The 23,887-nt window shown below is 32.6% G+C and overlaps 1 protein-coding gene across 1 annotated transcript; it reads left to right on the top strand.

Moving 5' to 3' along the window:
- Positions 1–9,641: 9,641 nt before the first annotated feature.
- Positions 9,642–22,916, top strand: LOC137823827 (probable helicase MAGATAMA 3). Its single transcript, XM_068629111.1, has 20 exons — positions 9,642–10,317; positions 10,410–10,569; positions 11,112–11,245; positions 11,340–11,549; positions 11,746–11,937; positions 12,891–12,926; positions 14,044–14,129; positions 14,333–14,377; positions 15,297–15,408; positions 15,483–15,588; positions 15,939–16,036; positions 18,188–18,301; positions 18,381–18,473; positions 19,128–19,181; positions 19,543–19,601; positions 19,699–19,783; positions 21,078–21,446; positions 21,812–21,934; positions 22,028–22,114; positions 22,324–22,916. The coding sequence occupies exons 1-20, from the start codon at positions 10,216–10,218 to the stop codon at positions 22,534–22,536; spliced, it is 2,478 nt and encodes an 825-aa protein (XP_068485212.1). The 5' UTR covers positions 9,642–10,215; the 3' UTR covers positions 22,537–22,916.
- Positions 22,917–23,887: the final 971 nt, after the last annotated feature.

Genomic DNA, 23,887 nt, shown 5'->3' with positions numbered 1-23,887 from the left:
GCAAAGACCTAAACCTGGGTGCTCATGAAGAGAAAATGGGTTTGGTACAAGCCCTAATTCCTAAGCACACTCCAATTTATGATATGTGAAACCTAATCTACTGGAATTAAAAACAAAGAGACTAGTTGGTGCTCAGCTTCCATTATGTGGGCTCTGCTCCTGGTGATCCTCTGTGGAATGATAGGTTCTGAGGCACTGGCTAGGGAATGATCATGACCTAGCCATGGGTCTTGTATCATGCTCCAGGTCATCCTTCTGAGAGGTTGGGCAAGCTCAGGGGATGCTCTATCTCTTAGGGTTTCATGTTTAGTGCTAATATGTAACAAACTCCATTAGTTGTGCTTTTGAATTTTCAAGTTACATGATGTTTATGTCTGTCGCATAATTTATAGCTCTTGAGTGCTTTTGTTTTTCAAATTTGATTTCTTAAATTGATAGTAGATCACTGAAAATTTTATGTAGAGTTAGGTCTCTGTTATGTTTTTGTTGAAATTTTAAATCCAACATTTTCAAGGTTAGTTTTTGAATTTTCAAAAAATATATGAAAATTTTTGGTTGTTCAGTCGCGATTCAATTTTCAATTGGTTTAATTGAATTGGTACACGAGTCTAATTCACGGTGAAGTTGATTCTACAAGGAGCGTTTCAATTCTTTCGCGCTTAAACACTTTCGATGATTGGAAATTGAGGATCGCATCGAGAAATTGTGGAAAATCAGTAGATGGATTGAGAATAGCTTGGAAATTCTTCCTTTATTGTGTTGAAAATTCATCACCGGAATAGTTGTGGTGGCTCTGTTTGAAATTCGACATTTAAAGTTTTGGAAATTTTCAGTGTGAACTAAAGTTGAAGCAAAGCAGTGAAGTTCTGTTCAGTGAAGAAATTTGAGTAAACCGAACTAAGGCGTAGCTATTTGGATTCAATTGGTTCTTAATCGGTACATTTGTTTAGTGTGAACCTAATATGAAAATCTAAGATAAAAAAAAGTTTAATACGCTGAGGAATAACCATGTGCAATTCATTTGCTCTGTCGTGTGCGTTGTTTCCTTTCCAATGGTGGTTAAAATTGAATCGTTAAGAGATCATTGTTCATGATTTCGAATTTCAATTCAGTGTAGTTTGTTCGGTGAAACTACGCTTTTCAAATTCGATTTCGATTTGCGCAATTCAATGGACATAGATCTGTGAAACGACTTTTGGTTTGGTGAGTACGAGTTTTGATTGAAGCAACTTTGCCTTCATTTGGTTGCTCACTTACTCAGTTGTTCTTGTATTAACTAATGGTAACTAAATTTTTGGTTTGAGTCCAAATAGTTTTGGTACAAATTTTGATAAGAACAATATTTTTATATATGTTATTGTACTGTCAGGATTGAACGTTCAGATCTATTTACTAAACTATGTATTAATGGTAATTAAATCATAGGGAAATTAGGTATCGAGAGAGTAAAAGAAGTCAACAAAAAGTAGATGGTGTCAACAAGTAACATGAGAAGCAAGAGGATGACAAAAGCGGAGCAGATGACCTTGCTCATATCTCTGTAAAGAGAGATGGCGAAGATGAAACAAAAGAGTGAGGAGGAAATGCGAGTTCTCAAGAAGGAGAACGAGGAAATGAAGTGACAACTGGCTGAGAAAAATCTCAATGCCAAGAAACAGCTGTCAGACGAGTCCGAGGGAACCTAATAACGAAAGAAGTCTCTAGCTTAAAAAATTGACCTGCTCACAACGACATGTCCCAAGAACATATTTTTTAATTTTTTGATAAAAAGATTTTAAGTAAAAAATGATGCATATGATCATACAAAATACTCAAACAATCATATTAAATATCAGATGACAGATGCAATCATAGAAATACCTAAATTTATTTATGCATATCAATTTTATTTTATTTTTAATTTTCGCACAAAAAAAATTGTTGACTGCATATGTAAAAATAGTTGACAAATAGCAGAAACATTGGGCCAAACAAACAGGCCCAAACCTGTTTAAATAAAATAATAACTGGTTCGTGCATTAATAAAAATGGGAGTCACAGATAGTCAAGTGATGGGCAAGTCGAATGTGGTCAGACTTTTGAACTTGCATCCAACACAGTTTCTAAAATTCCAAAAATGCCCTTTATTCCGGAAATGAAAATCCAGAATTGAAAACAATACATTCTGAAAAAGTAGATCTGGAAGAGATTATTGTGTTCCAGATATAAAAAATCGGAAACAAAAAATTAAAATCTCATTCCGGATAAAAAAAATCCAGAATTGAAAATAATACATTCCAGAAAAATTTATCCCAAAGAGATTATTGTGTTCAGGAAAAAGGAGTTCGAAATATAATTTTATATGTATCCCATTTTTAAGGATATTTTTGTTTTTTCCCTGTAATTGGGTGCGGTGGTATGGTGCAGGAAGCAATAGCATAATAAAAAGAGGGCGGTAATAACTACAGGAAAACTTGGGAAGAATAAATTGGGGTGATAAATAGCATGAGGCTTCTTCTTCCTGCACCCCCACGTTTTTCTTCCTGTACCCCCAAAATTTTAAATATCCCAAAATTAAAATTGATCTATAATTTGAAAAGAGGCATCGTGTTGGACTTCCATTGTTATTATTCATCTTCATCATTGAATATCAACTAATGTGGAGGGTCTTTGTAATTGTTCGAAGCAAACCGGAGGAGAACGCAACGTTGCTGAAGTGTTGTTTGGGATGTAGAGGTAAGAATTAAGTTTCTTTTAGGAGCATGGTGGTTATGGAGATTTCGAGATTACCGGATATCAGAATCCGGTAATGTATTCTGGATTCATGAATCCATAATTGATTAAATTGTGTTTTCCGGATGAGGGTGTGTTGTGGAAGTTAAAATATCATAAATTGTTGTTTTCCATATTGCTAAATCTCGAAGTCTAAATTGTATTACGGATTGGTGGATCCAGAAGCCTAAATTGCATTATGGATTTCTGAATCTGGAATTGTTTTTTTGTGTTATGGATTCCTAAATCCGAAATGGTCTTTTTTAATTTTGGATTGTTGGATCCGGAATTTTACTAGAAGCATAAATCCACAATTTTACCGAATTCTACCGAATTCTATAATCTTGAATGTGAAAAGGCACTTACGGAAACAAAAATTCATACAAAAAATGGATGTCTAGATCCAAAAACATAAAAATTTACTTACCTTTGCTAAGAGTATTCTAAATCACCAAGAAAAAATGTGTGAGATTGAAAGGAGAATGATTTGGTACATGGTTTGGAGGTACCGCTGGTGGAAGATGAAGAATCGCACTGGTGGTAGGGATTCACGCTGCAAAAGAACACCACTCACTGCCTTCTTTAGGGTATTTTAGGTTAGGGATATTTGGAGGTTTTAAAAAACTAATAAGGACTATTTAGTCTTTGCAAAAGAGTGTGGGGGAGCAGGAAGAAAAACGTGAGGGTGCAGGAAGAAACTGCCATAGCAGGAACCTTGGGCCGGACAAACAAGCCCAAAACTTATAAAAACTGATTTGTGCATTAATAAAAATGGGAGTAACAGATAGTAAAAGAATTGGTCAAGTCCAATGGGGCCATACTTTTCAAAAAATCATGGCTTATTTATAAAAAATGGGTGGTAATAAATACTGGAAAACTTGGCCCGAAAAAATTGAGATCACAAATAGCAGGAACTTTGAGCCGAACAAACAGGCCCAACCTTGTTTAAATAAAATAAGAACAGATCCGTGAATTAATAAAAATGGGAGTGATAGCTAGTAAAATTGATGGGCCAGTCGAATGGGTCCAGACATTTCAAAAAATCATTGCTTATTTATAAAAAATGGGTGGTAATAAATACTGGAAAATGGACCGATAAATTGGGGTGACAAATAGCATAAAGCTTAGGCTGAACAAACAGGTCCAACCCTATTTAAATAAAATAAGAACTGATCCGTGCATTAATAAAAATAGGAGTGATAGATAGAAATATTGATAGGCCAGTCAAATTGGGCCAGACTTTTCAAAAAATCATGGCTTATTTATAAAAGCGGGTGGTATTAAATACTGGAAAACAGTCGGAATAAATTGAAGTGACAAATAACAGAAACCTTGGACCTAACAAACAGGCCCAAATCTGTTTAAATAATATAAGAACTGATCCATGCATTAATAAAAGTACGAGTGACGGATAGTAAAATGATGTCCCAGTCAAATGGGGCCAGACTATTCAAATAAGACTCTTTCTTCCTACACCTCCATATCTTCTTGTGCCACCCCATACTAAATATGAAATACCATTTTATCCTTTTTTTTCACCCCTTGGATTTGAAATAATAAGCCTATGGATTATGTAATCCGGATAAATTCCGAATTACATAATCCAGAAGTCAATTTCATATTTAGAAAAGACTTCCGGATTATGTAATCCGGAAGCTAATAACACATCTGAAAAAAAGACTTCTGGATTACATAATCCAGAAGCTAATCTTATGTATAGAAAAGACTTCCGGATTATGTAATCTGGAAGCTAATCACAAAAGACTTCCGGATTACATAATCTGGAAGCTAATTCTGAATCTAGAAAAAGACTTCCGGATTATGTAATCCAAAATATTGAAAAGGGTATTTTTGGAATAAGAAAAATTTATGGGGGTGGCACAAGAAGGTATGGAGGTGCAGGAAGAAGCAGCCTTCAAATAATCATGGCGTATTTATATAAGGAAATTGCTTCCTGCACCATATGATTGCTCCCAATTACAGGTGAAAAGACAAAAATACCCCTAAAAAATGGGGTACATATAAAATTACATTCTTGACCCCCTTTTCTGGAACACAATAATCTCTTCCAGATAAATTTTTTTGGAATGTATTATTTTCAAATTCGGAGTTTTTTTATCTATAATGGGATTTTTATTTTTTGTTTCCAGATTTTTATATCCAGAACACAATAGTCTCTTCCAAATCTACTTTTTCAGAATATTATTTTCAATTCCGAATTTTTATTTCTGAAATAAAGGATATTTTTAGAATTTTTGAAATTACGTTTGGTGCAGGTTCAAAAGTGTTGGGTGCAGGAAGCAATTGCCTTTATATAAAGCGGGTGATAATAAATACTGGAAAACTTGGGCCGAATAAATGAGCTTGTATATTTTTAAAAGACTACGCGTGAATATCAAGAACTAATTGCAAATAGCAAAAGTGCTTGTCCAGCTGAAAGGACCCAGTCTTTTCAATAAAAATATGATGCATATATTAAAAAAGCAAGTGGCAACTAGTAGATAAGTTGGGCCAAATGAATGGGTCAAACTCTTCCTCTAAAAGAGCAAAAAGGCTTGTGATAGGAATAATAAAATGTAAAAGGGCCTAGAAACAACTTTACACTAAGGAAAGAGGAGGATTTCTTCCTATACCTACATAGAATACATGACAATTTTACCCTTTTCTACAACTTCTTCATTGGTATCCATTTTTCCCTTCTTCCAAATTCTAAAATTATAAAACTTTAAAATTTGAAATACAATTTTTTTTTTCTGAATTCTAGAATTCAAAAGGTATTTTTTAGATTCAAAAATACATTCTGAATTTTAAATTCAGAATACAAAACTATCCTTCTAAATTATAGAATTCGAAATACAATTTTGTATTTCAAAATATTGAGTTTGGAAAGTTTACAAATTATACAATTCGCAAATGAAAAAAAAACAAACCTTGAACTTTTGTCGAAGGGTAGTTTTGAAATTAAAAGATTTATGGAGGTGGAAGAAGAAATTGGCGAGAAGAGTTTTTACCAATTTTTCTTCATATTGTATGCCATCATAAGCTAGACTACCCATCTATGAAGCTCCAACATGTTATGGAGGCACTGTTTCGCGCTTCGGACTCATCTTCGACATGAAGAGGTTGCAGATGCATGCACAACGCGGTGACAAATATAATCCTAATTTTGGATGTGCAGAGAGGTAATTTCTTCCTGCAACTCTACATTTTTTTTCTGCACCCCTACATTCTTAAAAAATATCAAAATTACTTTTTATAATTTTTCGGAATAGAAAATCCAGAAGAAAAAAAAAATCATTCCAGAACAGCTTTCTCAGTACACATTTTATTTATTTATTTCTGGATAATAAATCCAGAATTCATAAAACATGTTCCGAAAAAGAGGTTTCAGAAATATTTCGAAAAAAATAATACAGAAATCATTTTCTAAAAGGGGAAAAATAGTCTTCTCTGAAAATGGAGTGCAGGAAGAAATTTGTAGAAGTGCAGGAGGGAGTTGCCTGCCGGAGATGATACAATCGAGCTCCTTGGACACGACTCTCACACAAAAATACAGAAAATATATTTCAATTTAAATTTAAATATATTTATTATATAATTTTATAATATTTGTATTTTTTCTAATTTAAATATTTTATTTCTGCTTTTTTAAAATTACAAACATAAAATATTTTTTATAATATAAATCTATTGTTATAGTAAATTAAACCATAATATTAAACTTTTACTAAGAAAAAAAATTAAAGAAACACTTCTCAAAATATGAAGAAGCTAAATTGTGAAATATTACTGGAAATGATTTTTTTGGATGACACTTAACTTTTTATATTGTTAGTTTATTTATTTATGAATCGGAATTTGAAGTTTTATTTTTTAATGAGGATAAATTACAGAAATCAAATATTATAGTTTACATAAATTTATGTTTTGTTAATTTTTTTATAAATATTTGTCTTGATCTTTTCACATTACAAAGCATATTAATATATATATATATATATATATCATGTCTGGTGTCCTATAATTTATATTTTAACTGTATTTTTTTTTTGTCTATATCTGTATGCGTATTTATAGCATGGAGTAGATGCATGAAATTAGAAAAAAATAATAAAAAAAACACTTTATAGTTTGCATGATCAGGCAGTTATTTATCCAAATGCAGTGATGATAATTCGTATAATACATTTTTTACAAACACGACAAACAATACATTTGACAATATTGCAAATCTTCGCTCTTGCATAATCTCTGGGTGGGACTCTCGGCCTCTTCTAGGTCAGGTATCTAGGGAGGATTATTCATTAAACTCAAAATCGTCATAATTATCATCTTTAGTTATGATTTTAAATTTCATTTGTATTATAATTTTAAATGTAATTGATAGTATAATTGTTATCAGATAACATGTAAAATGTGAAAAGTTTATTGTGAGACTATTTAAAAAGACTGTATTCTTATTTGAAAAGTAATAATGAAATAAAATTATATTCTTTCTTTGTACAAATTGGTATCAAAGCTATGGCCAGTATAGCCAACAATCTATCACTGCTTTGATTAACAAAGATGACGAATTATGACCATTGGAGCAAATGAAAGTCCTTATTGGATCTTAAGATTCTTGAGAGGTGGTTCAAGAATGTTTTGAAGAACCAGAAACTACCACAGGATACTTGGCGGGCCAACACAAAACATTGAACACGATCGAAAGATAAGACGACTTTGCAATGTGAGATGGAGGCCATGAAGATTAAGGATTGAGAAGATGTATTTAGTTACATTACTCTTGTGCAAATGTTAGCCAATTAACTCAAACGCAATGGAGAAACTCTCATGGATGCAAGGGTTTTGATCATTGACCAATAACTTTGAAAATGTTGTATGTGTAATCGAGGAGTCAAAAAATTTGGAAGAGATGACCATTGATGTACGAGGAGTCAAGAAATTTGGAAGAGATGACCATGGAAACAACAATGAAGAGGGGGGGAGGGACAAATGAACCAGCAAAACTAACGTGGACGAGGTCGTGGTCGAAGAAGAGGTGGTCATTTTAATTGTCCAAATGTTGAATGTTACAACTGCGTCAAATATGGACACTATGCAAAGGAATGCTCCGATAAGAGAGTGAAATAAAATGCAAATTTAATGGAGGAAGATGAGACAAAAGATGAAGGAATTCTCATGATGGCCAATGAAAGCTTCACTCTGGATAGTGACATGGTATGGTATTTAGACACAAGTGTTAGTAATCATGTGTGTGGGCACAAAAACCTCTTTCTTTATAAACAAGAGACGGAAGATGGACATGTGTCTTTTGGAAACTCAACTAAGGTTTCAGTCAAAGGCCGAGGGAAAATATGTTTTTCTCAAAAGGATTGAAAACAAGGTAATATGGAGGACATCTATTATATACTATGGAGGACGTTTATATGTAATATGGATGACGTCTATTATGTATTATCACTCTCAATTTTGTGCTCTCTCGTTATCCGTACTTCTTATTCTAGCCTTTATATTCCTTCCTCATCACCTCTCTTTTGGTGTGAAAATTTTCCTAATTATCAAGGAAGAATGGAGAAAAAATAAGAATAAAATAATAAAAACACAAAAAATAACTAATATATTACTAAAAGAGAATTAAATAATAGGAATACAATAAAATAATAAAAAGGTTAATACATAATTGAAAGTAAATTAAAAAAATATGACTGTTTATTATTAGAAATAAATTAAATAACACAAATATAAAAAAACAAAAAAGATCACTATACCTTAGAAATAAATTAAACCATATAAAATAAAAGGAATTTGTGGTTATTAAAAAAATTGAATAATAGAAATAAAAAGAACAAATATGTTGTTAGAAATAAATTTAAATAATAGAAACATACAATAAAATAAAAATAATGAGTGTATTATTGTAAATAAAAAATTAAATAATAAAAACATAGTAAAATAAATAAAAGAAAATAATATACAATTTAAATAAAATATTAATAATTTTTTTGGAGTTGAGGTCGTAACAAAACACATTCAAATTAATTAAGATTAATATAAGAAAAATCTCACCAGACTTGTTTTTTACCTTTTAGTGATAGTGATGAAACTCGGATGAAAATAATATAAATTTTGAAAGTTAATTTAATTTGACATTTTATAGCATCTAAGGATGATAGAGTCTTAAGCATAACAAAAAAAGTAAAAAAATAGAGTGAAAACATGGAAAATAAAAATGGTGAAGATTTTTTAGTTAATATTTTATTATATCATTTATTTAAAAATAATTTAGTTGAGAATGCCATACAAATTACAACCCTATTCTTAATTTATCTTTTTAAATTCTATATACACACATATTATTTTATTCTTATTAATATAATTGCTCTCTTTTTAAGGTTTGTCAAACAAAGTATAATCTCGTTTTTGAAAATTACATTATTAGAATATTTTTATGATGAATAGTTTTACCAAAAGCTTTATATGTTACGTGTCTTCCATAAATTTTTTGGTTGATATTAAAGTATTTTTTTTGTAAATTTTACAATATAAATTTAATAAAAAAAAAGGTGTAAGATTATCATTTTACTAAAAATTTAAAAGGATAAATGCCTAGTTTAGAAATTAGAAGAATATAATATTTGATATATATTAGGTAAGTATAATTTATCTTATGATTTATATATATATTGTTTTGAATGCAGAATGATGTATTTTAAATATTTTTATATTAAATGTAATCTAAATTTTCTATATAATATTTTAAGGCCACAAATTGAGAATAGAATAAGAATAATGAATAATTTTAAAAAAAGTTCATAGAAAGAACAAAGACCGGACCACTTGACGAAGTGTTACACTATTTATCTGTTAAAAAATCATATTTTTTTGGTATTATAAAATATTGCAAAGAATATTTATTATCATAATTGCAGTTCCAAATACCTGAAAAGTCTTTGCGTTAACTCTGGAGTTTTAATTACATTATATATTTTTTTTCTCGTACCTTAAACAAAAATAGTGAGAATTTTTAATAAAAATAATTCTTGGTATTTCCAATGTGTTTTGAATGTTGTTATTTTTTGATTAACCATATTTGGATGCTAATTTTGATAACAGTACATGCTATCACGATCGTCCAATAAGAAAGGCCACTGAAGCGGAGAATTCTCAAAACCCTTGCAGTCACATTTTCCGGCGGTCCCTACTTTGCGTCTCCGGCATTCTTGTCCGTAACCGCCACAGGCCCTTCCGCCACCGTTTCATTGCGATTAGCGTCGCTGTCGTTGTACTTGTCACCGTTGATTTCCTCGGCTTCTCTTTGGAGTCGTGGTGCTTCTTCTTCTTCTTCTTCGATTCGGCGCCGTTTTGAGGGTCGAGTTAGTGGTGCTTTCGTTTGTAGTGCTTTCGCTTCGGTGCTGCTTGAATAGTTGGAGTTTTATTTCCCTTTTCCCTCCATCAGTCGTTATGGCAGTTGAGAAGGAAAAGCTTCAGGAGGAATCAGTAATCCGCCGCTTTTACCAGATTATTCTTAGTTGGGACTACTTTGCCCTCCTCAAGGAATTCAAGGCAATTCACTTCACTCCTTACTCTTTTTCTTTTGTTTCTGTGTTCTTTTTATTTTGCATTCGTCATGTCTTTTTGGAATTTTGTGTTTTCAGAAGCAGAGGAACAGCGAGAAAAAAGGGACTGCGAAGTTGTCGACACTCGTGAAGGTGAAGAACCGGTACACAGATGTTGATGACTATATTGCCACCTACGAACCCCTCATCTTTGAAGAAGCCAAATCCCAGATCATTAAGGAGAAAGAGGAGGAAGATGGTATCTCTAATTTAAACTATTTTGCGTTTTTTTTAGAAGATTGTTATTCTAGAAGAGTAGCAATGTAGCTCAGTTAATTGTTAATGGCGTTTGTCACAGGTCTTTAGCCTTTTCTATGCGATGCTTGTTAAATATGAGTGACATTGTAGCACTAGTCTGAGGACTGTTAAAGCTCTGTCTAAGTTGCGGTTCTTCCTTTCTTGCTTCAATTTAAATAGTGTATTTGCTTTCCATGTTTTAAGTTAGGGTCAACCAATTGGTGTGGTGTGGTTGACAAATAAATATACTTCTTAAGCAATGATCAGAGGTTCGATCCTAGGTCTGTGTTAATGGGAGAATATCTATTAAGAGAAACTTACCCTTTAAATAATTTTTTGGATAAGTCTCTTTAACTATCGGCTAAGAGAGACTAGCCCCTTAAATAAATCTTTGGATTAGTCTCTACTCTACCTCTCTGCTGTGATACCCTAGGGACCAGAGTAAAAGTTTGAAGGGTCTCTTGTTGTATTTGCTGAAGAACTTTTTTTTTTGTCTGACCACAGTGACTGATTGGAAATTGGGGGTGGTAAAAAGTTGGAGTGAGGCAGATGACTTTCACTTTATAGAATTTCCTTGTGAAATTATTGAGGGAGAATCAATATCACAGAATGATCTTTTGCTGCTTTCGAAAGATAAGGTACTACTAGTGATAAGAAGTTGTGTGTTTTGGGCTTTGAATTGTTTGACTATTTGAATTTGATTTAATTGCCCATCTGTATTTGTCACTGCAGTTTGTGGATGGAAAAAGATTACCCACTGTTTATGCATTTGCTTTGGTGGAACATGTGCGGAAATTTTTTGAAACAAGACTTGTTCGAGTTAGACTCTATCTTGCAGGGGAGTTCTTAAAATTTAATACAGATAATGTACAATCTTGCCCTAGGCTGTTTAACATGCGATCTCATGTATGCGAGACAGAAAGACAATTATATTTTATGAAGGTAAACAGTTCTATCTTGTACTATTAGTGATATCAATTGTGTGTTTTTTTATACGTGGAGGCTTCCTTCCTTGACTAATGAATTGTATTATAAATTTAAAAAAGAAACGTAAAGTGGTTTTTGCAATTTTTTTTCTTAACAGAGACATTTTCTTATAAATTAGCTTTGCCTTTGATCCAATGTGAAAATCATGCAGCTGTGCAGTTTATCTACTATTGCTCGTGAATATTTGGCTATTCGAACTATAAGCTGTCTCCCGTACAAGGATTTAATATTAGGTGCAGTTGGAGAAAGCTTTGGCACCGAAGTTGAGGGATGGAAAATCCCAACACCATTGAGGGAATATGTTGAAAATACTTTTAATCAGTACCAACGTGAGGCCATCACAGTAAGTTTTTACTTTAGAAGTTCAATAAAGTAACATAGACTAAATCTTGTTCATCAACTTCAGGTTTGTTAATTATCTTTTTGCTTTTCTTAACCAATGCTAGGGTTTTCTCTCTTTATTAGTTACTGATATATTGTTTGCAAAGAATAAATGTTGGATTCTAATCATTACTTAATAGGGCATATTTTCAAGTTTGGATTGGACATTTAGTTAAAGGATGTTATAACTAAAATACAGGATATATTACTACAAACGTATAATGATGCATAACATATCATTCAGAGTTCTGTTTCTTCTTTTCTTGTCTCCAAGTTTTGTCAATCTGAACATGCTCCTTGTCTTCCCCATTTTCTTTTCTGCTGTACATGTTAAAGGCTTGGGTTTTTCAAACTCATCTTTATATCTTTTGGTTTTGATATAGGACTCAGAAAAAGAAATATAAGAGCAAATGACCTCTAAGACAAACTACCTAACATATGAACTGTAAAACAAAAGAAAATCACACCTTTATCTCACCATCTTTATAAATGCTTTCTTCTTTATCATTTTCTTTTGTTTTATGAAATTCTCAGTACCCTTTTGGAGGAAAATGTATTTTTGCTGATGAACCCTTTTGAAAGATCTTTTAAAAAATTTAAAAGCTATATACATTTATAATGTCTGAACAGATCCTCCTTTCTCAAAGTTAGCTTTTGTAAGGAGAAGCATTATAGTTTAGCTAGGAAAGGAAACCATTTTCCCCCTCATTCAAGCATGCACATTTGTTACAAAAATCTACACTACACGTATGCCATTCTAATAAGTTACAAACAACAAAGAGAAGAGAAGCGAAAAAATGACCAAAAAAATCTTGATAAGAAAGTGAAGATTGATCAGAACTTTTATTGCTTAATAAGATGTAAAGCTCTTGTAACATTTATTCATTCCATAGTAACATTTTATTCCTGTTCCAGGCTGGTCTATCATCAAAAGCCTTTGTCCTGATACAGGTTGGTCTCCATTTGGCTTTTTTCTGTTTTAAAATTCTTTTAATGCTTTTTTCATATTTGCCTTCCCTTTTATGCAATGTTTGATGGTATGTTCATCAGTTATGCTGAATTATTTGTTATAGTTGGGAATTGAGAGTAATTTATTTCAAAGAACTTCCAATTTGAAGACTTGAACTATGTAAGAAAATAAAGAATTATTTTATTGATTACAATCACACCAATTCTCATCGTCTCCATTTGTAATAATCAAAACCATTATTGAAAAAAGTAAATTAAAATATGCTGAAATGAAAAGGAAGATTTTAAAGATATTTTTTTCATAATTATTATGGAGATATTGATAATGTGGATTTTTCATGGAGGCCCATTGCTGCTAGTGAACAGCGACAGTGACATCTGTTAATGAGGTAGAGGAAACAGGGCTCCCAAGATCGGGAGCTCTGTTATCGACTTGAGCTATGTGGGAAAACAAAGAATTATTTTATTATTGATTACAATTTCACCAATTGCCTTCTCATCATCTCTATTTGTAATAATCAAAACCATTTAAAAAATAAAAATAAAAATATGCTGAAATAAATAGGAAGATTTAGAAGATAATTTTTCCTAATTACTATGGATGGAGATATTGATTTTTTGTTATCCTAGTAATCTACTATTTACAACATGAAGAATGTTTTATAGCCAGTTTTTTCTTTGATTTTGTTGTGATTTTCTTTTTGGCCTCCAAAATGACTGAGCAGATTTTTCTTTTAACTTTTCTGTAACAAAAAGAATAACCGGTTAGACTGGTTGAATCATGAATTGGTTTGGTTCTCCATTTCTTGCAATGTAATTTACCTCTGCTATTGTGTTTCTTTTAAAACACAGTTAGGTCATTAGGTTAGGGTTTGTAAGTTATTACTACTGGAAAACAGTTTATAATGTCCATTTATCTAATGTCAGTAGGTCATTTCCAGAATTTTTGCTACTGTAAATTATTACTACTTGTTATTTCTGTGACAAGCATTATCCCCTTGCTAGATACCTATGAGAGATATCTGGGATTTTATCATTGTATGGTAGCTTGTTTTTATTATAAAAAAAGTAGTAATCGAGCCTAACTAACTCCTATCAGGGCCCCCCAGGGACTGGGAAGACTCAGACTATACTTGGGATTCTAAGTACCATTTTGCATGCAACTCCTACAAGAATGCATTCAAAGTAAGTACTATATTTTAATATATGTCTGCAGTCTTCTATGTCTAGAATTTCAGTTTTTGGTTTCAATTGTTGTCTAGTGCAAAGCATTGTGTCAAGAGTGTGCCTGGTAGAAGTGAGATTTTGAAGCAAATTTTTCTTCTACCAAGCAATTTATGGTAATGTTTTCTACTAAGCATTTACTGATATTTGTTTTTTGGAAGCAGGACCTATGAGCTAAAGCAGGGGCCACAATTACCTATTGCAGAGAAGTAAGTTTTTCTTTGAGAATATTTAGGCTTTACCAGTCAAGAAAAAGTCATGCCATGAATGTTAGTTTTTTCCTGTGTTTCTGACATGATAAGTTCTTTTAATTCCCCATATGTGCCATCTTTTAAAATCCTTCTCTGTTCTGTTCATGATTAGTTTGTTCTTGCTTTGTGTTATGCATTTTTCTCTCTCGCTATGCATACCTTCAAGTAGTTCATAAACATTGTTCTGAATCAAGTAGAAGTGCAACAATAAGGGTAGAATTTGATTTTTGTATCATATCATGATAAACATAAAGAAAATAGCTGTAATTCAAGTTAAGTGCGTATTTTCTTGGTTTCTCTTCACTTTAGTTTGTTTAACATTACATTGACATCATAAGAAGCTGGGAAGATTGTTTAAAGTTTATGACACAGTTTTTGGAATTTGGCTTACACAAGTAAGAGATCTGGATGATTACTTTATATTTCTGTTGTTGAAGGATGACAAGAGAGAGAGAGAACCTGCTGGCTTAACTGTACTTTAGATTCTCCAAGGTTCAAATAAAGTATTTTGATTAGAATATTCATGAGTAGGTTTTCAATTAATTCTAGATGATTAAAGTATAAGTCAGACAAGTCAGTTTTATTTAGTTTGGGTTTCCGAACTGATAAAGTTGATTTTCGCCTCCTTAGTATCCCTTGCATGTTGGCTCCCTCTTTAACTGTCTTTGTGGAATTCAAGAATAATTCAGTTTGATTAGATGATGTTGAACGAGTATATATATCTTGCAAAATCACCTTGGGATGGTGCCCTCTTATGCCCCATAGTCAATTAAAATAGACCAAATATGTTTTTTATACTTGCTTTGTTAGTAGAATGCATTTTTCATATTTCATCTGGCTAGAAGATTTTATTTTTTTCCCCTTTTTGTTTTGGCAGACAAAGACATTGGAGACTAGCATCTCCATGGCTTAGTAGTGTTAATCCAAGGGATAGTGTGATGCCAAAAGATGGTGATGATGGTTTTTACCCAACTACTGGAAATGAACTAGTAAGTACTTTTTTCATTGGTTAAAATTGTTGATCTTGCAAAATAATGTCTTCTCTAATGATGGGTTTTGTCAGAAACCTGAAGCTGTAACTTCAAGTCGTAAGTACCGTGTAAGAGTGCTAGTATGTGCCCCATCAAACTCTGCCCTTGATGAGATTGTGCTGAGGGTTCTCAATGGAGGTATCAAGTTTCTTCTATGCATTTATTTGGGAAAAAAGAAAGTTCTTCTTTTTGCATTCTTGCCATGATTTGTCCCTCTTAGTTTTGTGTTTGTGTTTGGGGGTGGGGGTTAAGATTTCAACTAGGACACCTTCACTAGGGAGGTGTCATTGCCATCCTGGTTGTGTGGTCAGGCATTGTAATTAACTATTTCATATTATAAGCAGACTGAACTTGACCTAGCAATTTTTTTTTTTTTTTTACATTCCTTGTTTATGTTTTGCCTTTCCTTTTAAGAATTTCATATTTCTATACTGTCTTACCATGATTGCATATTTATTTTTTGAATTTTTGTTCATGGATGTTCTTAGGTGTGCATGATGAAAATGACCGTGTTTATTGCCCTAAAATTGTACGAATTGGTCTCAAGGCACATCATTCTATCAAGGCTGTTTCCCTGGATGAACTTGTACGTGGAATATTAGATCAAATGTGTTTCAATTAGCTACGCTGCCACCATGATTATTTAATCTTTCATATCACTACTGTAAAATTTTGTTATAATGCCATGATTATGCCTGGGCAGGTCCAGAGGGGAGCTTAACTATTAAATTAACAGTTTTATTAACATCAACGCTTGGGACTGATTTATGCATCTAAAAAAATGGTAAGTTTTTTATTGAGAAAGAAAACATTTGTAGATCAAAAGTATAAAATGTTATGGTTTTTTTCTTTTTCAATAAAAAACTTAGCACTTTTAGATGTTAATATTCAGCCCTAAGGGGATGCTAACATTTTCCTGAAATGAATGAAGAGTCTTGATATAATGAGTGATATGAAGTTAGATGAAAGGCTCTTGTTATTATTACAGAAATAAGGAGCTCATCCTATATAATAAGGAATATTGTCATAATTATAGAAATAAGGAACTAATTTTATATAATCAGAACATCAAGATTATATACGTTATTAGGAACTTATTTATTTATTCCAATATCATATCTTTGTTATTAGATTAGAGGATATCAAATCTCCTCTATTTATTGCATTGATTCATTTTTCTCAATATAAATAAAGCCTCTGTGCTGTTTCAAAAACACGGTGTCAGCTCAATGTTTCACTCTTTCCTAAAGTTTAATATGGTATTTAGAGCTTTTTACAAAACTGTGTTGGCCTGGTAGATCCACTATCTTTAGAGTATTTCATTTTGTTTTTTGCGAATCTTTCTCCTCAGTTCCCTTTAATCAAACTTCATCCAATTTCAGCATTGGACCTAAAATTGTTAGGTTTTGGAAGTTTCATGGGAGACCCTCTTATACAGTGAATGCGAACCTAGGAGAAAGGTTCATCAAAAAAGTAATCCCTAGGAGACAGTGAGTCTAGCGGTTCAACACGGTGTTGAAAAAGGCCATGATACCATGTTAAACTATAGGAAAGAGAGAAACATTGAGCTGGAATCTTGTGTTTTTTAGACAACAAAGATGCTTTATATAGATATGATACGGGAATAAATAAAAATGTTCTTAATATTATACATATAATATAGATATTCTTGATTATAAAGGATGTGCTCCTTATTTCTATAATTTGTTATCTTATTTTAGCCTTTTTGTTGAATGACAAGGGAGAGCAAGGGTAATAACTATAGAGGTGAGTTGGGGCAATATATGCTCTCAAAGAGCTAGACTAGTCAGAGTTCTGGTTTCTGTAAATATAGTAATCTGATTTCTATATTTTGGGTTTTTACCATTTTCTATAATCAAATACACAGCCTTCTATCATACAGCCTGTCCGTCACTAAACCTACTGGGGTATATTATTCTGCATTTTTTATTTTAAGAAATTGAAACTCAAAAGCATGGCCAGTTGCAGTGTTGATTTCGTATTCAGACACGTTGTAGATAAGTAATGCTTGGTCTTTCTGTTCCTTCATCATACGTTATGTTATTTCAGTTTTAGATGAATGAATTCAGTAGAATCTCCTCTTGCCATATTCTGGAACCTTATTTGCATTATGCCATTTCCGATTTGATGGCGTAGGTCTCTAGAAAGCAGGTGGGTTGTCTTTGTCCACGAAAGGATCAATAATGTGCTAATTTAATATTGACAAACCTGCATTATTTCGTAGGCTTTTGATCAATAGGTATCCTTGCAATGCATCTTAGCTCAACATTGAGAACTGTGCCTAGTTGTATTGACACTTGAAGTGGTTGAAGCTTCTCCACTCTGTACTATGACTGAAACTTTACCTACATCTTTTGCTGGCAACGAAAATAATTTGCCTTGTTCAGGCTTCATACATCTTATAATTGGGTCATCCAGTCACACTAACGCAAAACACATTTATACATAGATTTAAAGCCCAAAGCACGTGCATCAGTCATTGCTTTATTTATGATGTGTACCAACCACTGAAGATATTGTGATCATTTTATACTCCTTTTTGGAATAATGTTGTTAAATAAATTTTGAGCATATTAGATATTTCTTGAACTTGGTTCAAACCTACCAATTTGGACAGTATTTTGACCAATGAATTGGTAGTCTAAGCATCTGTATTGTTAATACACTCTCAAATGTAATTGGGTTGAATTTAAATGTTTTAAAATCTTATACGCAGATCAAACAAAAACGTTCTTGTGCCAATAAATCATCTACCAATAAACAGAGTAATGGTCCTGCAGGAAGTAATGATGACAGTATCCGGGCTGCAATTTTAGACGAGGCCACTATTGTATGTATCCCCACTCTCTATGTTAAATGCATTAGCAAAAGCAATCTGATTTTCTTAGTATTTTTTGTGTGCTTGGCAGGTCTTCTCCACTCTCAGCTTTAGTGGTTCCCATGTTTTCAGTAAACTAAATCGTGGATTTGATGTTGTGATTATAGATGAAGCAGCACAAGCTGTAAGTGTGAAATCTTCTTGAGTTTAGTTGCTGAGTCACTTTTAAGATTGCTTATAATATAAACTAGACAAAGTTTGATCTAAAGATGTTGAATGAAGTGTCACTAAGTTAAGTGTCATATAGAAAAAGCCCCCAAGTCATCAGCTGTCAGGAATGGTGCTATATAGGAACTTGGTAGTGTATGGTCCCTAAGTCTCACATTGAGCAGTATGGGATACTAGTGGAGTATTTAAGTGTTTGGTTCTTTCTCCCTAATAGCTCTTTTGAAAGTAAGTTTCTCAAGTACTTGGATACTTGTCATGGAGTAACTTTGGTCCCCTAAGTCAAGAGCAACCAGTAAGAGATTTTGATAGTATGAGCAGATAATTTATCTTTACTTGGAGAAAGGTCATACATGAAACAAGTAGAACCAAATACACAAGGAGGAACTTCGTAAAGATATTCTTTAGGAACAAGATTTATTGTGTTAATTAGACTAGTAATTGTAATCTTGTTTCCTAAATTGAAATGAAAATAGGCAATCCTAGAAAGTTGAAATGGTTTATTATTATGTAGTTTCCTGCTGTATTACTTATTGTTTTATCGAGCAGATTAAAGATTGCCAATTATATCTAATGTAAAACCGTTGTTACTTTTTTTAACTCTTTATGACAGGTGGAGCCTGCAACTCTTGTTCCATTAGCCAATCAATGCAAAAAAGTTTTTCTGGTACTTTATTTACATTACAGAAAACTACATTATTATACTTTTTACCTGTCTTAATCTACATGTGAATAATATTCTATATCATGTATAAAATACAAATTTTTAAGAAAAAAAGCATGCGAAGAAAACAAATCCATTATTCATATTAACTCTTAATCAAAAAGATGCGAAATGGTATACAGCAATGGGATGGACAATTCATGTCTATTAATTACTAATGGTTAGACAAGGCCTGGACAGTGGAAATATTTTTGCACAACAATTGTTGAACCCTTTGAGAAGCTTGTTGGGCTACCGACTTTTTAATTCATTTTGGCAAATGGTGTCCTTATTGAGGCTATATTTTGTTGAAATATTTTTAAAGGTTGGTGATCCAGCTCAACTTCCAGCAACTGTAATTTCAGACGTTGCTAAGAATCACGGGTAAACAATTATTTATGTGGTGGTTATGATTTTAAAACATTAAACCATTCTTTTTGCTAACACTTGAATTTTTTTGACTCTGTTTCATGAATTTAAGATATGGAACAAGCTTATTTGAAAGATTGAAGGAGGCTGGTTATCCAGTTAAAATGTTGAAGACTCAGTATCGAATGCATCCCGAGGTTGGTGCATACTGTTAACATGTTCTATATTAGCTAGAAATATGGCTAAAATACTGCTCAGAAGGTGTGGGCTATCTTTCCCCCATGAATTAGGTTTTGGAGTTGACTTAGGCCATAATCCATTTCTAATACGTATGTTTAGAAGAATCTTGCAAAATTAACTTATTTAATGTCATCTTTCTGTGGCCAAATGAGTATTATTGAGATTTAATCTGTTGCTGGTTGAATACAGGGGCCATGTTGGCTCTGTTTCTGTAAGTGGTATTATAATGGTGGATTTGTTAGCAAAATTTTAATAAAGTATAATTGTGGTTTTGAATTGAAGGAACGACTTTTAATGATGCCTAATCAAGAAACTCATCAAGGCAATATTTTAAATTGAAGAATATAAATAAAAAACAGTGAGGTGTAGAAAATGTTTTAAATTGAAGACTTACAAATGTATTATGTAGATGTTCCAGGCTACATTTCTACAGTTCCTAAAGTATTTTTCCTAGCATCTGATCTTCATGTGATATATTCCATGTTACAAATAGGCCTGTAATGAAGGTATATAGGGGAAAGAGAGTCAGGGTAATAGAAGAAGGGGCAAATATGCCTCAGAAATTAGGCCGTCTTGGGTAAGAGTGTAGAAAGAATCAAGTGGCACCAGCTGAAGCAGAAAAGTAGGGCATAACAGAATAGTCATCTGGCAGAAAGAGAGTGAAGATGCAAAAATTGTGCTGGAGGGAGTAGGGAGAGTAGTAGGCATTTGGAGGGGGGGATAAACTGAAAAGGATCATGATCATTCTTGAAGGAAAGTTATTTTGGGCAGCCTGAGAGAAGTTCTTCCCCACGATGGGGAGGGGGTTTTGGTTTGTTTTCCCTATTTACCATTCTGCAAGAGTGCCTCATCCATTCATAGTTTCATTTCTCTTAAAAATCTCCTCTTTCGACATTGTAATAGAGGATTCCTCTTTTTTTGGCTACATTTCAATACAAATACTATTTTGTTGCTATTCAAATTCTGTTGTGTATCACACTTCTTAAGTCCTAAAGTTTTCCCCTAGGATTTGATTGCATCACATACCAGAGAATATAACCTGTTCCTGTTTTAATCAGTTTAATTGTGTTTCGTCAAGGTTAAAAATAGGGATTATGTTAATCTCATTAGTATTTGGTCCTTGAGTACCCAATGTTTTTCCTTTTCTTATTTTTCTCTGGAGAAAATTCATCATCATTTTCTTCTATTATTTTTATCTTTTTGAAATCTCCTGTGATTTTTTATGGGTTTTATATTGTTATGATCAAACAGATAAGAAGCTTTCCTTCTAGGGAGTTTTATGGAGACTCATTGCAAGATGGGGATGAGGTGAAATCACGGACAAAACGTGCATGGCATGATTACCGCTGCTTTGGCCCTTTCTGTTTCTTTGATATACACGAGGGGAAAGAGGCTCGGCCATCTGGGAGTGGTTCATGGATAAATGTTGAGGAAGTTGATTTTGTTCTATTCTTGTATCAAAAACTCATTTCACTTTATCCGGCACTGAAATCTGGTAACCAAGTTGCAATTATATCACCCTATAGTCAACAAGTCAAACTCTTCCAAAAACGTTTTGAAGAGACCTTTGGAATGTCAGCTGAGAAAGTAGTTGATATATGTACTGTTGATGGTTGCCAGGTAAACTTAATGTTTATTATATGATATCCTTCATGTTCATTTTTGGTTTTACTGTTGGTTGATTGTTTAACAGTATATTATGCAAATACTTGAATAAGGTTTAATTGTTTACCTGGCATTTGCAAGACTAAGATTGAGTGACTTAGACAGCTGGTTATGAATATACATCCACATGAACTGTTGCACTGCACCATAGACGAGGCTTCATTGTCTAATTTTGCTTGATTAAATTATAAATTATAAATTTTAAAAAATTCAGAAATTGGAGAAATAAATCCTGGTGAATTGAAGAGTGCGTATATTTCTTTTCATTTCAGAAGGGTTGTTACTTTAAGGTTTGGCATATAATTTACCATTTTTTTCAGGGACGGGAAAAGGACATTGCAATATTTTCATGTGTCAGGGCAAGCAAAGATAAAGGCATAGGATTTGTGGACGACATCCGACGAATGAATGTTGGGATCACTAGAGCAAAGTCAGCAGTATTGGTACTATGTCTTTTAGGGTTAATGTCATGAGTTCATGAATTTCATTTGGTCCATACACCTGAATATCGATCCATTTCTATGCTGTTGATCTAGGTGGTTGGATCTGCCTCAACATTAAGCAGGAGTAAACAATGGAACAAGCTGGTGGAAAGTGCAGAGAAAAGGAACTGTTTATTCAAAGTAAAAGTGCTGAAAAGTCATTTATACGTCTACTATTATCAACACATTGAATCTGATCCATTAAAAAAAGAATTTTAATCCTATTAGTAGATGTTCATTGTTTTTATACGTAATGTTTACCCGAATTTATGCACTATATTCGCAGTTAGATTATGTAACCAAGAATCTTACACCTAGCAGAAGACGAACTAATCAATATTCATCTGCAGGTTTCTCAACCATATTCATCATTCTTCAGCGATGAAAGTCTGACGTCCATGCAAACAAAGGAGGCCGAACCATCTCATGTGATTGGAGCCACTGATACAGTAGATAATGATGTGCAGCCTAGCAATGCTGCAACATTTGATGATCAAGCACAAGCTGAGGACAATGATGATGGCGATGTGGACATGAATGATGCGGGTTTTGATGAGGATTAGCGTTTGTTGTGTTGAGCATATAGGTGTAATTTATGTCGTTTTCCTGTCATCGTTATTTGATCTCCAAATTAACAACTTGTAATCCATTGCTTCTAAACTCCCACGAAGGCTGATGCAAAAGAGACCTTGCGTAGTCACTGACTTTCAACTAATGTGGTATTTATTGACTGCAACTAAAAATGTACAGCTTTGAACATATTAGGTTTGTTTAAACCCTAGATTTCTGGTAGTTGAGACACGAAAAAAAAGTGACTACAAATCTCAGACCTTAGTTTTTTTCTTGCCATTGAATGATATTGTGTATGCTTTATTACCAGATGACATGTTTGAGGAGAAAAGCAGTTTTAATGTTACGTTAATACTAAGTTGTACTTTTTAAAGAGGCACTACTACTTTAGATGTTTAGTTTAATTGATAATTAAGAAGTTAATGCCAACCGTTGTGTTTAGGACAGTTTATTAAACTATCAAAAGTGAAATTGTTATTAAAAAGCATTCTTCATATATTTTCACAATTATCTTAACGACCTTAATAATAAAGCTTATTTTTCAATTTTTAATCAAATCATTGAATAATTAAATTTAAATAGCTTTTCCTTTTTCTTGGGTTGAGAGGACTTGCGAAGTAAATGTGAACAAGTGTAATCTGAGGTCAGGTTTTATTTGCAATAAAATTGTTTTATCTTAAAGATTTATGAACAAATTGAGGCTGACTAGCATTTTCACTTAACCTTTATTATCAACTAACGTGTGGTTGTTTGCTGCTTGTTTAAAATCTTTTCTAAATAATTAAAAGTATTCAGATACATACTTTATGTTCCTTATTTCGTGTACCTAAGATATTTTTTGACAAGAATACTTTAAAATATCAATTATTTCTTAATTAATAGAAATACCAAGTTTAACAATAAAACATTAATTAAAAAATCCACCATACGATACTATATGATTGATGAGACGAATACTATTATATCTAGGTAGGTAGTTGCAGAGGCAATTATTGTGTTATACTAGGGTTGGAAATTAGCAAATGTTTTTTCTTACATAGTGCTATGACAAGGACAAGGACAAAAACAACCAATAGTGCTACGAGTTGATTATGGATTCTATGAGTAGATTATGGATTGGATTTTTTTAAAATTTAATCTAAATTCAATCCAAATGTAATAAAATATAGGTTTTTACTTTCTGTATCTCCCTATTTTTGAACTCGCACCCTATACTTGGGTGAAATAATCGAATTATCCCGTTCACTTCTTTATACCGTTGTCGTTGTTTCTGCATTATCACTGTAGAAGAAGAAGAGAAGGAGAACATTGTAATTAGAAGAATAAAAAAATATCTTGTTTTGG

This window comes from Phaseolus vulgaris, chromosome 8 (genome assembly GCF_000499845.2).
Source record: "Phaseolus vulgaris cultivar G19833 chromosome 8, P. vulgaris v2.0, whole genome shotgun sequence".
NCBI classification, from domain to species: domain Eukaryota; kingdom Viridiplantae; phylum Streptophyta; class Magnoliopsida; order Fabales; family Fabaceae; genus Phaseolus; species Phaseolus vulgaris.
Note: the sequence above shows the minus strand (reverse complement) of the source record. Positions and strands in the feature narration are given on the sequence as shown.

Excerpts from the sequence above, each read along its gene's own strand:
- LOC137823827 (XM_068629111.1), top strand. The coding sequence starts at position 10,216 with ATGGCAGTTGAGAAGGAAAAGCTTCAGGAGGAATCAGTAATCCGCCGC. Across the intron at positions 14,130-14,332 it reads CCTACAAGAATGCATTCAAA|GACCTATGAGCTAAAGCAGG; the intron begins GTAAGTACTATA and ends TTTTGGAAGCAG. Across the intron at positions 19,602-19,698 it reads GACGTTGCTAAGAATCACGG|ATATGGAACAAGCTTATTTG; the intron begins GTAAACAATTAT and ends CATGAATTTAAG.